The 15,539-nt window shown below is 39.6% G+C and overlaps 1 protein-coding gene across 1 annotated transcript in view; it reads left to right on the top strand.

Moving 5' to 3' along the window:
• The window catches only part of LOC126248366 (dolichyl-diphosphooligosaccharide--protein glycosyltransferase subunit 1), an 87,109-nt gene extending 72,440 nt beyond the window's left edge, over window positions 1-14,669 (top strand). The window contains exon 10 of the mRNA XM_049949293.1: window positions 12,825-14,669. Coding sequence (XP_049805250.1) covers window positions 12,825-12,984 — 160 coding nt within the window. The 3' untranslated portion in view covers window positions 12,985-14,669. The remainder of the gene's footprint in view (window positions 1-12,824) is intronic.
• Window positions 14,670-15,539: the final 870 nt, after the last annotated feature.

Here is a 15,539-nt window from a genome sequence, read left to right as displayed (position 1 = left end):
GGAGGAAATATAATGAAACTTGAATTCAAGCCAGACTGCTGAATTTCAGCTTGGCCATTTCTCTGTCAAAAATGTTTCTCCCAAATGCAGAATAAAAAGAAAGTATTCATGCTTGCATGTACACTGTGCTTTAGAAGAGACAAACATACTCATCTCTGTTTAATTCAAACAGGTTACTTCAAGCCAAACAAAAGTTATGTGGCTAGTGCAGCAACATGAAATGTGGAAAAAATATTTCTCTCTAAAGGCAATTCAATCCTATAGATATTTTTTATGGTTCATGTAATTCTTCAGTGTAAACTGCAAGCTCACTTCCTTTGTTTTGAGTGGAATGGCAAATCAGTTTGTTAATTAATGCTGTCAGTCAACAAGGAACCTTATTCCATAATTTTTCAGGTGTGCATCTGGGATATTTTTAATTCATGTTTTGATATTTCGGCTGATAACCGTTAAAACTTTCTCAAGATGAGTTCTCGCAACAACAGTGTTACCTCTGATGCTTGCAAGTTTAATCTAAAGTGTGTAAAGTGATTTAAAAACTTGCAAGCAGCTATCTTGAGAATGGCTGAAAGGTTGTCAGCCAAAATATGGGAACATGAATTAAAAATATCCCAGACACACACCCAAAAAAATGATGGAATAATTGCTTTGCTGGGAAAACGTCAAGAAACATGTAACAAAAAACCTTTCCACTGAATCCACAGGGCCATACATTGTTAAAGCTTACTATCGGAGCAACTTCAGAAGCCTCTGGTAAACTTTTCATAAAACTATGACTTCTGCTGGATGAAGTAATTTTGTTTTAGCGTGTAGCAGATAAAGTAATGTAGGGGGAGAATTAGGAAACCAGGAGAAATACTGTCTCACCAACAGGAAGCAGAAAGTAATTTTGGAAGCTGTGAATTACAAACTGGACATAGCTCTCGCACCAGACTAGGATGTTATTCATCATGGAGTCTCACAAGGTTCTGTTCTAGATACTTTATTGTTTCCAGTTTATGCTAATGATTTATCTGTAGCTGGGATGACGAGTGCAAATTTACTATGTTCGTAGACAACACCAGCATTTAACTGACTTTCTGTTAGCTCCATTTCTGCCAACCTAAGCAAGACAGATTTTATGCAGTTTCAGTCAAGTCACAATGATAGTGGAATTTGATGACCAGCAATTGCAGGGAGTTGATCACATCATATTCCTGGGCCTTCGCTTAAGACTGCAAACTGAACTGGGAACATCACATACTTCAAACTGTGAAGAGATTGAGCTTAGCTGCTTTTGGATTAAGAGTTCCTTCTCATATTACAGTGCTCTCTGCAATACCAAATCGTCTGAAAGACAGCGTATTTTGCATCTGTGCACTCCATCATGTCATATGAAATTATCTTCTGGGCGAACTCTTGTCTTGTGCAAAAAATCTTCATTGATCAGAGAAGTGTGATTACAGTCATTCGTAGAGTAAGTCTAAAAACCTCCTGTTGCAAATTGTTTAATTAGCTGGGAACACTTACCATTTCTTCTCAGTACATTTTTCTCTCTATTTGTGTCCTTATAAAGAACCCCACTCTGAAAGCATCTAGCAGTCCAAGTGCATGACATAAAATATAAGAATGACTTAGACTACCAACCAAAAAAATCTGCCTCTCGTGTTGTGAGGTGCTAAGTATGCTGGTGCAAAAAATTCCAACTTTCTTACCACTGTGCTTAAAATCTTAAGGACGGGTAAATCCTTTGTCGAAACTAAATGAAGCAAATTTCTCTTGAACCACTCATTCTACTATGTTGAGGAATCGGTGAATGAAAGATATAGCTATAATTTTCATGACTGTCAAATGTTAATAAAATTATTTTACATCTAGTGTATTCAAAGTTTATTTAGGATTGAGAACTACAGAGAAAGTAATTGAGTGAGGTTCACGAGAAAGGTACGGCACAAATTCAGCAAATACTGTGAGACCTTCAGCCACAGAAACCATCTGCTGTTGTTAGACATTCATGGCCCACTGTATAACACTGCCTGCTTGCTCTGTGCTGAAGTTCGAGGGGTCTTGCTGTCCTGTGGGATCATTTGTTGCACACTGTTATTTTGTATGTTTTCATTTCTTGCAATTGTATGGTTAATATTGTATCTGTCATTACTATTTTGTGTTGTGTGGTACTGAACAATGTCAGAAGCAGGTTCGTCAAATGTTATTCAGTGTAAATATTCAGCATCTCTCTCTTCATTAGGAGTTGTCATATGAGTTCACTCAAGAAATAGCTCACATTTACATGCCTATGCTATCAGCAATTGGTTTTGATAATTCTTCCAACTGTTTTGTTGTTGTTGACGTCGACAAGATGCCTCATAATATGTCAGACCAAGAGGAGGAAATGATAGGCTTGATAAATACATGGGTTGGACAGAAATGTGGAAACACGAAAAACACAACACAACATGACATTAAGTCACTCTCAAGTAAACATTTAGTGATGTTCGTAGGTATAACAGCAACAGGTCATACATTATGTCTTACAAGAAACAAAATATAAGAGAATACTGCAAGAACATCAGAATTTCGTCAAGCCCACTAAAAAGCATATACCAGTAACCTAGGTTACTGTGCACATAATGTACGTCCAGATTCACCATAAAGTAGGCTACCTGGTATTATTCCTTCAATTGTGGTTTTTGGTATGCCAGTTTTGTTGGAGTATTTTCTCATGGTTTATTATACTACAGCATCATATATGATCTGTTAGTGCAATACACATGAGAAAATGAAAATTAGCACTTGAAATTAGGCAAGCAGTCGAAACTAGATAATTATGTAGAATGAAACACTTTGTTTTAAATGAATTGATAGTCTCAGAGGAAAAGAATAAGTCCATATTATTATTATTATTATTATTATTCACTTCCTCCATTAGCTGGGAGAGCTGTTGCACTGTATACAGACACCTTTGTGGCCTTTGCTCTTTGGAGATTCTGGATGAACTGCCACTGACTAGTTATATATGTTGGAAACCGCTATTGGCCTCTGGTCACATACCTTTTGGCTTCTCAGGAACAACTGAAACTGGGAGAATCCACTGCCTGAAAACAACTACCGCTCTGCACTGATGATGACTGGTTCCAATTGTTGCTCAAATGGACCTAGTGCAGCTCTTCCACAACTCACTAATGCTATTTCCATCTTTTTACACTGAATAGTCTGTAAGTTTGTGCACGTTGAGTGAAGTGTTCACACGTCTTCTGTGTGAGGTGTGGCAGCTCTGCTTCATGACTCCACACATTCCTGCAAAGATGTCAACCCTAAAGTAATTTTGAACTGGCTATAGAAAAGGTTACTTTCATCCAGTCACTGTATAGTATGATATTTGTATTGTGTATATGTTGCTGAACTGATTGGCCAATAGTATGATAACTGTTCCTGTCAAACTTTTCTGAAAGGGTCATAATTAAAGTGTGAATATGATAATCATTTGTTTTATTTGTGGTATCTATTTGTAAAAGTGTTGAGTAGTAAACTATAATAAAATTTATATGTAATCATAATATTGGCACATTCTACAAAGGGCGTTCAAAAACTTTTGCACAGTCGTCTCTTATTTATTTTTTGCAGGAGGAGAGTGAAGTTTTTTGTGAACATACTTGGAACATTTAGCTATACATAGAGCCTACTCAATGTAGCCTCCATCAGCTGCAACGCATCTGGCCCATCATTCCTTCCATGATGTAAATGCACTTTGGTAAAATTCTGGGGATTGACTTTTACACCATCGCTTGACACAGGAAATGAGGTCTTTCTCACTAACAAATGTTTTACCGTGCAGGTGGACCTTCAGACGGCCAAAGAGGTAAAAATCAGATGGAGCCAAGTCCAGACTGTAGGGAGGATGAGGAACAATTTTCAACCCATTTTGCTGATTTTCTCCTGTGTCATAAGGGCTGTATGGGGTTTGGCATTGTCATGGTGTAGTCTGGTGAGCTGACCCTGAAGCTGTGGTCTGCGGGTCTTCATGGCACGTCGCAGCTTGTCCAATGACAAACAGTAATGGTCCTGGTTAATTGTGGAGCCAGGTTCCAAAAAGTAAATGAAAATGACGCCACACTGATCCCAGAAGAAGGATGCCATCACCTTTCGGTCTGCTGTCCGTGAAAGTCTTGGTTTCTTCTTCTGAGGGGAACTTGGATGACGCCACTCCTTGGGTCGGGTTTTGCTCTCAGGTTCAGACAAAAACAACCATGTTTCATCCTGGGTAATAATGCCGTCAAAACACTGTTTCCACTCTTCAGTAAGTGTCTTATTGAGACCCTCGCACACATACTTCCTCAGTGTTTTCATTTCCCTTGTCAATAATCTAGGCACCCAGTGTGCACAGATTTTTCTGTACCCTGGTGACTGTACTAGTGATACCACACTACCCAATGACAAACGAGTCATTTTGGCAAGCTGTCGTTTCGTCACTCATCTGTCATTTTGGATGACTTGTTCAATGGTCTCCTTATTCACATCACTCACTGCTGTCGATGGTTTACTGCATCGTGGATTGTTCAGTAGAGAGAAATCACCTTCTTTAAACCTCTGCACCCACCGCTGGACAATGCTGCGATCCACTGTGTCCTCCCCATAAACAGGGAGCAACTACCTGTGAATCGATGTGGCAGAGTCATCGCCGGTCTTGAAGAGGAACTCCATCACCGACTGTTGTTGCAACCTGGCATCTATTTCACGGTCCATTATGGCTCACCTGTAAATAAAAGAAAATACTTTTATACACCAACTTATAGCTAAATGTTCCAAGTATTTTCACAAAATATTTCATTCTCCTCCTGCAAAATATAAAAAAAAAATTAGAGATGATTGTGCAAAACTTTTTGAACGTCCTTTGTACATTTGGGGCTGGCTCACCACTGTAAGAATCTGATTTCCAGCACTGGATATATATCAGAAATATTAGTTTTCACATCAGTCTTAGTTCTTGTTTGTAAATATTAAAGGTCAGGAAAATAAATAAAAGGGTACATTTGCTCTTGTTCAGTCAGGTGACTCCAGAAACATTGGTTTTAAGTCTTGATCTGCAAAAGATTTATAGGTGGTTGGTGTAGCAATCATTTAGTTGCAAGGGTACAGGTAGAGGAAGACAGTTGTTTCATTCAGACCTTATTTGAATATGATAAAATTCATGATATTAGTCTTACTTCCCTGTCTTTCTGTACACAGTTCCTAAATTTTGGTCCGGAGTGGTTTCCATGTGATAAAATTACTGTCAGTGAGAGATGCTGTTACAAAATAGTGTTGAATAGTAACTGGGGTAACTTAGATTGTAAATGGGATGTATTAGCATCTTTATTATGACTGTATTTGATGTTACAGAAGTTGAGATGCGTGCATAGGGATTGACTGTGTACTGAAGTATCTTAGAGGTGGTCATACAGTTGTGTTTGGAATTTACACGACAAGATTGGTGTGTTTTACTGGAGAATTAGCCAACTTATTTAACAGTATTTGCACTTATTTGCAAATCTTACATGCAAATATTTGAACTAGTGCTTTCTAGAAGAGTAGAATGTGCTCAATGCTTAGATGTCTTCCACACAAAACCATCTACATACACGTTTGTGCTCCACAAGCCACCTTGTGGGGTGTGGTGGATGGTACATCTGGTACTACAATCATTTTCCCCTGTTCTCTCATCCATTTGTGAATGCTTTGCGGAGAGAATGACTCGCTAGACTTCCACATGAGCTTTGGTTTCTGATTTTTTTCGTCATCCATTTCACTATCCATATGTGGGCAAAAGTAATATGTGTCCCAGTTCTTCTCGGAACAGATATGCAGAATTTCAGCAATAACTTCCTTCGTGACACGCAATGCTGTTCTTGTAGAGACTGCTACTGGAATGTGTTGATCGTCTATGTAACACTCTCAGGCCAACTAAACAATCCTGTGGTGAAATGCGCCACGCTTTGTTGGATCTTCTCTCTTCTCTCTCTCTCTCTCTCTCTCTCTCTCTCTCTCTCTCTCTCTCTCCTGTTTTACTAAATCTGGTAAGAATCCTGGACTGATAATCAGTTCTCGAGAAACAGTCGAACAAGTGTCTTACAAGACACTTCTTTCATGAATGAATTACATTTACTTAACAATGTGGGAAAAGATAGATTGCTACTTAACTGTAAAGATACCATGCTAACCCTCAGATTTAGCGGTAAGAGAGTGCAGTGGACAGCCCATCAAAAATTGAACACAGATCTAGTATGTAAACAGGAAGAAGGTGTACTGAACTGTGAAAAACAGGCAAAATAGAAACAGTAAACGGTTGAAGAATAAGAAGCGCAATGTAAAGCAGGTGTGAAGAGAGATGGCGTCGTGGTTAAGTGGTTATGGTGTTGGACTGCTAAGCAGGTGTGATGTGTTCAAACCTCACTCATGCGGTGTTTTTATATTTTGCTGTTTGCTTTATTCAAATTTGTGTCTGTGTCATGGTGTAAGATCCATTTGCAACAGTGAGGCGTAAGATAGGAACCAATAATGGCAGCTGATTCAGCACAACTACTACATTAGCAGTTGAAAGGAAGTGGCTTTCGAATGGGGACCACAAACATTTGATGACAAGGCGACAAGTCAACCGAATCCTCCACTGGAAAATACAGCTGGTGTGTCATACATGACATTAGTGACAGGGGGTGTGTCGTATGATAGGAATCTCTTAGTATGCACTAAATTTGTACATCTGGTAAGTGAGTGAGATACACCTCCTTGCCTGATATAAGTGTTCGTATGAATGTGAATGTGATCACTCCCAAGGAAATAATGAAAACTTATAATTTTTCACATAATCTGCAACAAATGGACGCAACAGTTTCACATCTGTGCTCTGTCAAAACACATGTTTTTAACGTTTTTGAAGTTGTGTTCCATTTTGGGAGTCTTGACTCTTGAATTCCTTTTTTGTAACATATTCACACTTGTTTATTTGTTGTTTTCATTTCTGTGGGACATCCATGTGGTATCTCGCCTGCTCTCACCATTCATCACATTTGTTTACGACACTAACGTATTCGTACCACATGACTCGTATTCTATCACCAAAGTGTAGTATGACGACTGCCAAGAGCAGTTCTACCCAATAGCGGAGGTTGAGAAAGTCACATCTGAGATCAACGCAGAATCATAATAGCCATGGTTTAGATCTTCCACTTGCCTCCAAACCAAAGTACTGCAATTTTTTCTGTGAATGATGCTGCAAATAAAGAGCCATGCTTCTACCCTGTGTATGACTCTCCACCAATTCAACCAATTGTCTAAAGCAACCAAGGATGGCCACAGAAGCCAGATGGCACACATCTTTCCTACTGACACAAGATACTACTTGCAGCAGGTGCACCCAGTGCATTCAATAGTCACTGGCAGAGCCTCCTCCATGTCCCAGACAAGATCTCCCGGCAAGCATACCGAGTGCACACTAGCGTTCTTTCTTGACCTGCCTGCTGTTTCTCTGAGGGGCTGTAGTACCCACCCAATGACCAACAAACACACCCTCTGTGATTTTTGAGATTTAGCAGGAAAGTTGGCCACTGGCCCAACAGATGAGGTATTCTATTCTGCCTCTGAAGTACTTGTATTATCAACAATGGGTAGCCTCTCATATTTGCTACGATGAGGCAGCTGTGAGGGCTGTACCCACTCTTGCCCTCAATCTAGAGATGACCAAACCCAACTGGCATCCACTTTTGAGTGAAGACAGACCGATCAAATGTTGTGCATTTGGAGTTGCAGTGACAATGGCATTATTAGGGGATTACAATAGCACCATAAGTGTTGCAGCCTTCACCAGTGGTGTTGTAATGTTACTGCAGCTTAATAACAGCAGCTTATAGTTGTTTGCAGACAGAGGCCACACAGGTGCAGTCCCTATCCATTTGTTTTAAAGAAGAAAACAAAAAGGGGCTCTAGCATCTTCAGATGACAGTGAAGGTGATACTACTAAACATTTATTAGTTTATTTATTTATTTTGCTGTTAAGTGAGGGAGTGCAGTGGTTTGCACATGGACTCATATTCAGAACAGCAGTTCACATTTGCATCCTACCATCTAGTTCTAGGTTTTCTGTGTTTTTCCTAGGCAACTAATGTTGGCTGAGATGGTTCCTGGAAGGGTGACAAATCCAGTTTCCTACCCCATCCTTCCCACTAATGCGAACATGTGCTTGATCTCAAATGATGTTGGTGGAATTGTAACTTTTGATTTTCCTTCTTCTTTGAACTGACAGTAATAATATGCAGTGTTCAAAATTATTTTTGAACAGGTAATAACAGTGCAGATGCTTCACAAAAAGAAACTGCATAACTGTGTTGAAGCTATCGTAATCACCACAGTTTTGTGTGTGTGTGTGTGTGTGTGTGTGTGTGTGTGTGTGTGTGGCAGGGGGAGGGGGGTGGGGCAAAAGGTTGTTGTACGGGTGAGTGTGTTATGTTACCAATGTAATGATTTGATTTCTCTTTGAGAGTAAAATATATTATTGCAGTCATATTTATTTGCGAATATCACTTTTTGCTCTTGTTCCTGTCACCAATGACCACAAGATACCTCCCCCTCTTCAATGAAAGGAGACTTTGGACCAGGACTAGGCACGAAAGCTGCAGGCCTTATGGATCACAGGCACATGTTCAGGCCAGGTGCCATGAGAGCACTTGCAGCTTGTTTACAGGAAAAATTCCAGAGCAACTTTAGCTCCTCTGCTCATCATGGGCAAAAAACACGCACATATTTAACATTATTGCATTTAGAGTGAATCTGATGGTTATCAGATAGAAAACTCCATTCTATGAACATTAGTGAGAGTATTCCTGGGTTTTGATTCCATTAATTTCATCACTGAAAAACTTTCACACAAATGTATGACTCCAAACATTCTGCAGGATCAAACAACTATTTTAAATAAATGCAGGAACTGTTCATAAGGATAGTCCTTGCAGATGATTTTCAAATTTTATCCCTCACTATGTAACTACACTGAAAGTTGATGAGCTCCATTTGAATTTCAGGAAGTGCTTTTTCAGTGCCCTTTTCAAAAAAATGTTAAAATCAAATTCAAACATATTTAAGTCCCTAAATCTACTGTCATTGATTTCTCACAGAGCTTATAGCCCTGGAACAAATCCATCGAAATGTTCATTCAGTGTCTCCTTTTTCAGTTTATATTTGCCCTGCAAAGTTGTGCCCAGGACATTCAAGTGCTCTCTCAAGATCTAATATCCATCAATAAATGTCCACCTCTCTTACTTTCTTCCATGTTCTATCCATGAATAGTGCTGTGTCTTTACATAAGTTAAAAAAAATTGCGTGAAGACCACATCTCTGCACATAAATAAGGCATATCACCACATTCACAGTTGAGTTGTGTCTGTGAAGATGTGAACTACTGATGATTCAAATTGTTCAGTCTTGAGTATGTTAATTTTCTTTACAACTACGCCCATAACACCATTTACTTTTTGTGCATTTTGCCAGCACATTAATGTGCTGTAGAACAGTGTATTGGTGATTTAGTCCAGTGATGCCAGATTAGTGGCCAAAGATCCAATGCAGTCAACAAAAGGTTTTTCCATGGAAAGACCATCTTTGTCAGTTATGTTTTCTAAGCGAAACGTTACATTGTGAGCCATAGCTGTCACTCGTTGAGATCAGTAAGAGGAGCTCTTGCGTCAAGTTGAAGCTGGTGTCAACAGCTCTCACTAAAGTAGTAAGTTGAGCAGCATCAGGTACATAACTGCTTTTGTCCAAAGCAAGGATGGAAATACCAAATCATTATCCTTGTCTTTCAACTGTGCTTCCACATTTTTCAACTCAATACAGGCCGTGTTGCTGCATTAGCATCAGTTTGAAACTAGAAATTGGTAGATGTTTTATCTATTTCTGTATGTTTTGTTTTATTTTTTCATTTGGTCTGTATTTTGTCACTGTGAATGTGACTTTATTGAGTACACAGGATGTTTGAATAACACTACCTGCAGTCACATTCTTTTATGTTTTGTTAGATTATGCAATGCATTTTGCACTCTGTGGGTGCATCTTCAGGTGCAAATAGTCTAATACATAATTTGCATTTGCTCTTCAGTGACATGAAATGCATGTTCCTGTTACAAGAAAGTTGGATGTTATGTTTTGTATTTCATGAGTGAAGTGCGGAAAATATGTGAGAAATAGTGGAACTTACTGAACAAATAAGGAAGATCATTTTTAACATTTTGAGGTCAGCATACATTGGTTTATTCATTCTGTCATCACACGTCATGTCACTCAATGCATAAATTTGTTTACACATTGTAAAAACACTTCGCAGATTTAGTTTAACCTTATTGAGCAAGGATGAAGTTTATGCTGTATCAGGTTAAACTACACTGCTGGAAAAGGAAAATGGTACACCTGGAAAGACAACGTCGATTTTGCTCCAGTGGCATCAGATGCTACCTGGAGGATAATAAATGTACTAAAAATGGTTTTATCATTATCTGCCAACATATAGTGTAGTGTCGTAACTACCAGAGTGCCATCTGTATCTACCATTGAATAGGGAATGCTCACAGCCAGATGACTCAGTGTAGTGCAAACGTGTGAAGCAAACAGCCAATCATACCACAGAGATGCACTCGCACTTCCTACAGCCAACAGCATGAGTTTGAAGTAGGTCAAATTGTGGCCTTCCGAGTGATGGAATACTCATTTTGGAGGATTGTCACACAAGATAGACGTGCTGCGTCAGTTGTGCAACAATGCTGATACGAGTGGTCAGGGGAACATTCTCACAATTGTAGACTAGGTTCTGGACATCCACGCAGTGCAGACACTCACCAGGATTGTCGTATTGGAAGGGCAGCAGTGGCAGATTGTGCAGCTACCAGAGCACAGATGAAAGGATTTGTGAGCCAGGTGTGTCAACACAACCGGTTGTTAGCAATGGCACTGTGGACATGCACACCTTTAGCCCATCTTCCACTCCACCACAGCATTGACATGCATGGCTTGCTTGATTGATACCATCAGAGAATCACTTTGAAAATGAAATGGTGCGCCATGGTTTTCAGTGATGAAAGCAGACTCTGCCTGCACGCACATGATGGCTGTTTGCATTTACGACGTACATCTCATGAGCACTATTGTTGAGTACATTTGCCCAAGACACACTGGTCCCACCCCAAGTCTTACAGTCTGGGATGTTAAAAGCTACAACTCTTGTTTTTCTGCAGGGAATGCTGACCAGCAATTCGTACTTGCAAACTGTTATTAGACTCATTCTTTTGCCGTTCTTGCAACAGGAAAATGATGTGTTTTTCCAACAGGATAATGCTCACCCAAGACTACCCGCGAAACTCGACGTGCAACAACTTCCCTGGCCAACACAATCTCCAGACTTGTCTCCAGTTGAGCATGTGTGGGATGTGATGGGGCAGAAGTGACTCCTGTGACTCATCAATCAACAATTCTTACAGAACTAAGGTTATCCAGTCGTATAGTGATCAGGTTTCGCAGGCATGGAATAATGCATCCCAGGACATTATTCACTGTCTGTATGATTGACTGGATGCCAGAGTCAGTGCCTGCATTCCTGCTGCTGTAGGCTGCATCACTTGCTTGTATGGGTATTTCAGTATAGGTTGATACCTGGTACCTCAGAACTGCTTGTGCTGTTGATCTGTCAATGTAATCATTTCATATACTCCATATGCACTGTTGCAACAATAAATCTTTACTGATTTGGAAACCTCTAAGAAGGTGTACCAATTTTTCTTGTGGCAGTGTACTTCTGTGAAGTGAAGTGTTTTTAAAATGTGTAAACAAATGTGTGGCTTGAGTGACGTGACGTGTCATGACAAAATGAACTAACCTCAAAAGGTTAAAAATGTTCTTCCTTGTTTGTTCAGTAAGTTTATCACTGTTTGTTCCACCATTTTTCATATATTTTCTGAGCTATACAAAACATAACATCTAACTTTCTCATAAAAGAAACATGGGTATCATCTCTCTCGAGCTTGTGTAAATTAGGTATTAGACAATGTGCACCCGAAGATGACTCACAGGTTCCAAAGTGGATCACATAATTCAATAAAACATAAAAAATATTGTGACTGAAGGCATTGTTGTTCAAACTTCTCATGTATTTCTGTATGAATAAGACTGAAGGATGGTAAATAAACCTTCAGTTATCATCAAAACTTCTGGTAACTTGTAACACTTCGTTTTAGTGTTTTGATCATGATACTGTAGATTTCTACCTTTGAAGAACCTGTGTCTTATATAAGGTACTTTCTTCTGTTAAAATGCACGTGATTGGACACACTGATTTTTTTTTTTTTTTGACAACTCCTTTATTTTGCCCATAACTCCTGTGATGGCTTAGGGAAAAGACAGGCAGGGACCCATGTTTTGTTATTTTTTTACTTTCCCTTAGACTGCCTTTGATAGCATTCATCATCTTCAATGATCGGACTGTGTCATTCACATCAGCAACCACAGCATGTCATTTGCCAGTTGTTGAGTTTCATATATCAATCAGACATTTGAAAAGAAAATGCACAATATAATGTCCTGTGACAGAGCACAGCAATGCTGGAAACTATATTCAACAGTAAAATCTCTTGCAGTGGGTCAAACCGTCGACAGGAGAAAGTGAAGATCATGGGTTGTAGAATGTGAATATTTATAGTCATTATTTTAGGAATATTTGCACTGAGTTTTGAATCTCTGTTTGTTATAATTTGTGATGTCAAGCTTGTATAAGAAATTGTTCATTAGCAATGGAAGGAAAAAAATTAGTAACAACTCGTGTTTATATTTTACAGGCAATTGAAGGAGCTTTATTCACAGCATCAGAGTCTCTATGTAGATAAAGTGATTCCTGGAAAATCAACCAGAGCTCAGATTGATACAGAAAATCAGATTAATAAGAAGAAAGAAGAATGCATTGAAAAAATAAATGCTATTGTTAAATCTCTTCAGTGAGAACTTACATATACCTGTGAGACATGAAAAAGACTGTTTATCATTCAAATGAGAAAGGGTTTTCTTTGTTTCAAGAGAGGTTTCTGTTGAATGGGAACCACTCTAAAGAAAAATATAGGTAATTGAGAAAGACTTTGTGTAATTTTTTTGTCATAATGTTGTATTTTGCTCAGGTATTTGCCTTCATTGTGCAATGTGGACTTTTTTACATTAATTTTCATGTATAGTGGTTTAAATTTCTGTTTTGGGCAGTTGTAGCCCGGCAAAGTTTGTGCTTGGAAGGAAAATGATGTATTTTGGAAATACCTGAGTTGTACGAGGTGCATTCAAGTTCTAAGGCCTCCGATTTTTTTTCTAATTAACTACTCACCCGAAATCGATGAAACTGGCGTTACTTCTCGACGTAATCGCCCTGCAGACGTACACATTTTTCACAATGCTGACGCCATGATTCCATGGCAGCGGCGAAGGCTTCTTTCGGAGTCTGTTTTGACCACTGGAAAGTCGCTGAGGCAAAAGCAGCACGGCTGGTGGATGTGCGGCCACGGAGAGTGTCTTTCATTGTTGGAAAAAGCCAAAAGTCACTAGGAGCCAAGTCAGGTGAGTAGGGAGCATGAGGAATCACTTCAAAGTTGTTATCACGAAGAAACTGTTGCGTAACGTTAGCTCGATGTGCGGGTGCGCAGCCCTTCCCGGACGTTTTTGTTGCAGTGCAGGAAGGAATTTGTTCTTCAAAACATTTTCGTAGGATGCACCTGTTACCGTAGTGCCCTTTGGAACGCAATGGGTAAGGATTACGTCCTCGCTGTCCCAGAACATGGACACCATCATTTTTTCAGCACTGGCGGTTACCCGAAATTTTTTTGGTGGCGGTGAATCTGTGTGCTTCCATTGAGCTGACTGGCGCTTTGTTTCTGGATTGAAAAATGGCATCCACGTCTCATCCATTGTCACAACGGATGAAAAGAAAGTCCCATTCATGCTGTCGTTGCGCGTCAACATTGCTGGGCAACATGCGACAGGGCAGCCATGTGGTCGTCCGTCAGCATTCGTGGCACCCACCTGGATGACACTTTTCGCATTTTCAGGTCGTCATGCAGGATTGCGTGCACAGAAATGTCAAATCTGGAGGCGATCTGTTCAACAGTCATTCGGCGATCCCCCAAAACAATTCTCTCCACTTTCTCGATCATGTCGCCAGACCGGCTTGTGCGAGCCCGAGATTGTTTCGGTTTGTTGTCACACGATGTTCTGCCTTCATTAAACTGTTGCACCCACGAACGCACTTTCGACACATCCGTAACTCCATCACCACATGTCTCCTTCAACTGTCGATGAATTTCAATTTGTTTCACACCACGCAAATTCAGAAAACGAATGATTGCACGCTGTTGAAATAAGGAAAACGTCGCCATTTTAAGTATTGAAAACAGTTCTCATTCTCGCCGCTGGCGGTAAAATTCCATCTGCCGTACAGTGCTGCCATCTCTGGGACGTATTGACAGTGAACGCGGCCTCATTTTAAAACAATGCGCATGTTTCTATCTCTTTCCAGTCCGGAGAAAAAAAAATCGGAGGCCTTAGAACTTGAATGCACCTTGTAGTTTGCACCAGGTATATTTGTTCCAAATTCTTTGGTATTCCTTCTCTGGTAAAGGCAATAATACAGAATGAAATAGGTTGTACATGGTGTTTAATTTTTTCCTGAATACAGGAATAACTCCATCTGATTAATTCCAAAGCTCAGTGTTAGCCCCCTTCACCAGGCTTACACTTTCATCGGTTAGGCTCTATCTGGGATGTTTCACTGTTTTGTATATGTTTGTATAACTGCAAAAAGAGAGTATAGATATGTAAGGGGACTGGAGTGTGATAATATATAAGTGATAAGATTATGTTTTTCCTTTTTTAAAATGGTATTTAATGTGGAAGATTTGCTTTCGTGTTCAGTCACATTGGCATTGCACTCCTCCAACATGAACTATTCACAGTACAGCCATTCTGCTTCACATCTCTGACTCCTTAGTTGTACCATATTAAATTAATCTGTAAGAATCTGATCACTAAATTTATTTGTAATGGCACTGAGTGAACAGTATATATTTACACTAGTAGTTATGTATAATTACACACAAATTTGATGTGCTCTAGACTTTTACTCAATGGTACACAAATTTGGGGAGGAGGGATAAGAAACAAACAGAATACACTCAGAGAAATGAAAGTATCATTTATTCAATCTCTAAAATACACTGAGATAGCTTTTGTGGCATCTGACCATCCTATCTGTGGCCCTCTACACTTACTTTTGGTGACTGGTTTAACAACTGTAGCCTTACCCTAGTAATTACTTTTGGCAGTGAAGTGCAGAACAAGTGGAGCATAGTAATATAGCCAGCCCACAAGAAGTGATATGCAACTGTTATGCAACACAACCTGTTACTATATTTACTCATGGCATGGTAACAGGGGGCACTACATAAACCTAATTGTTGTTGATGCAGGAGGGGAAGCTGGCTCACCATTAACGTTGATGGAAAGATGTCATCCCTATT

Source organism: Schistocerca nitens, chromosome 3, assembly GCF_023898315.1.
Source record: "Schistocerca nitens isolate TAMUIC-IGC-003100 chromosome 3, iqSchNite1.1, whole genome shotgun sequence".
In the NCBI taxonomy this organism is placed as follows: domain Eukaryota; kingdom Metazoa; phylum Arthropoda; class Insecta; order Orthoptera; family Acrididae; genus Schistocerca; species Schistocerca nitens.
The sequence above is the reverse complement of the archived record's forward strand: the minus strand, read 5'-3'. Positions and strand labels throughout refer to the sequence as shown.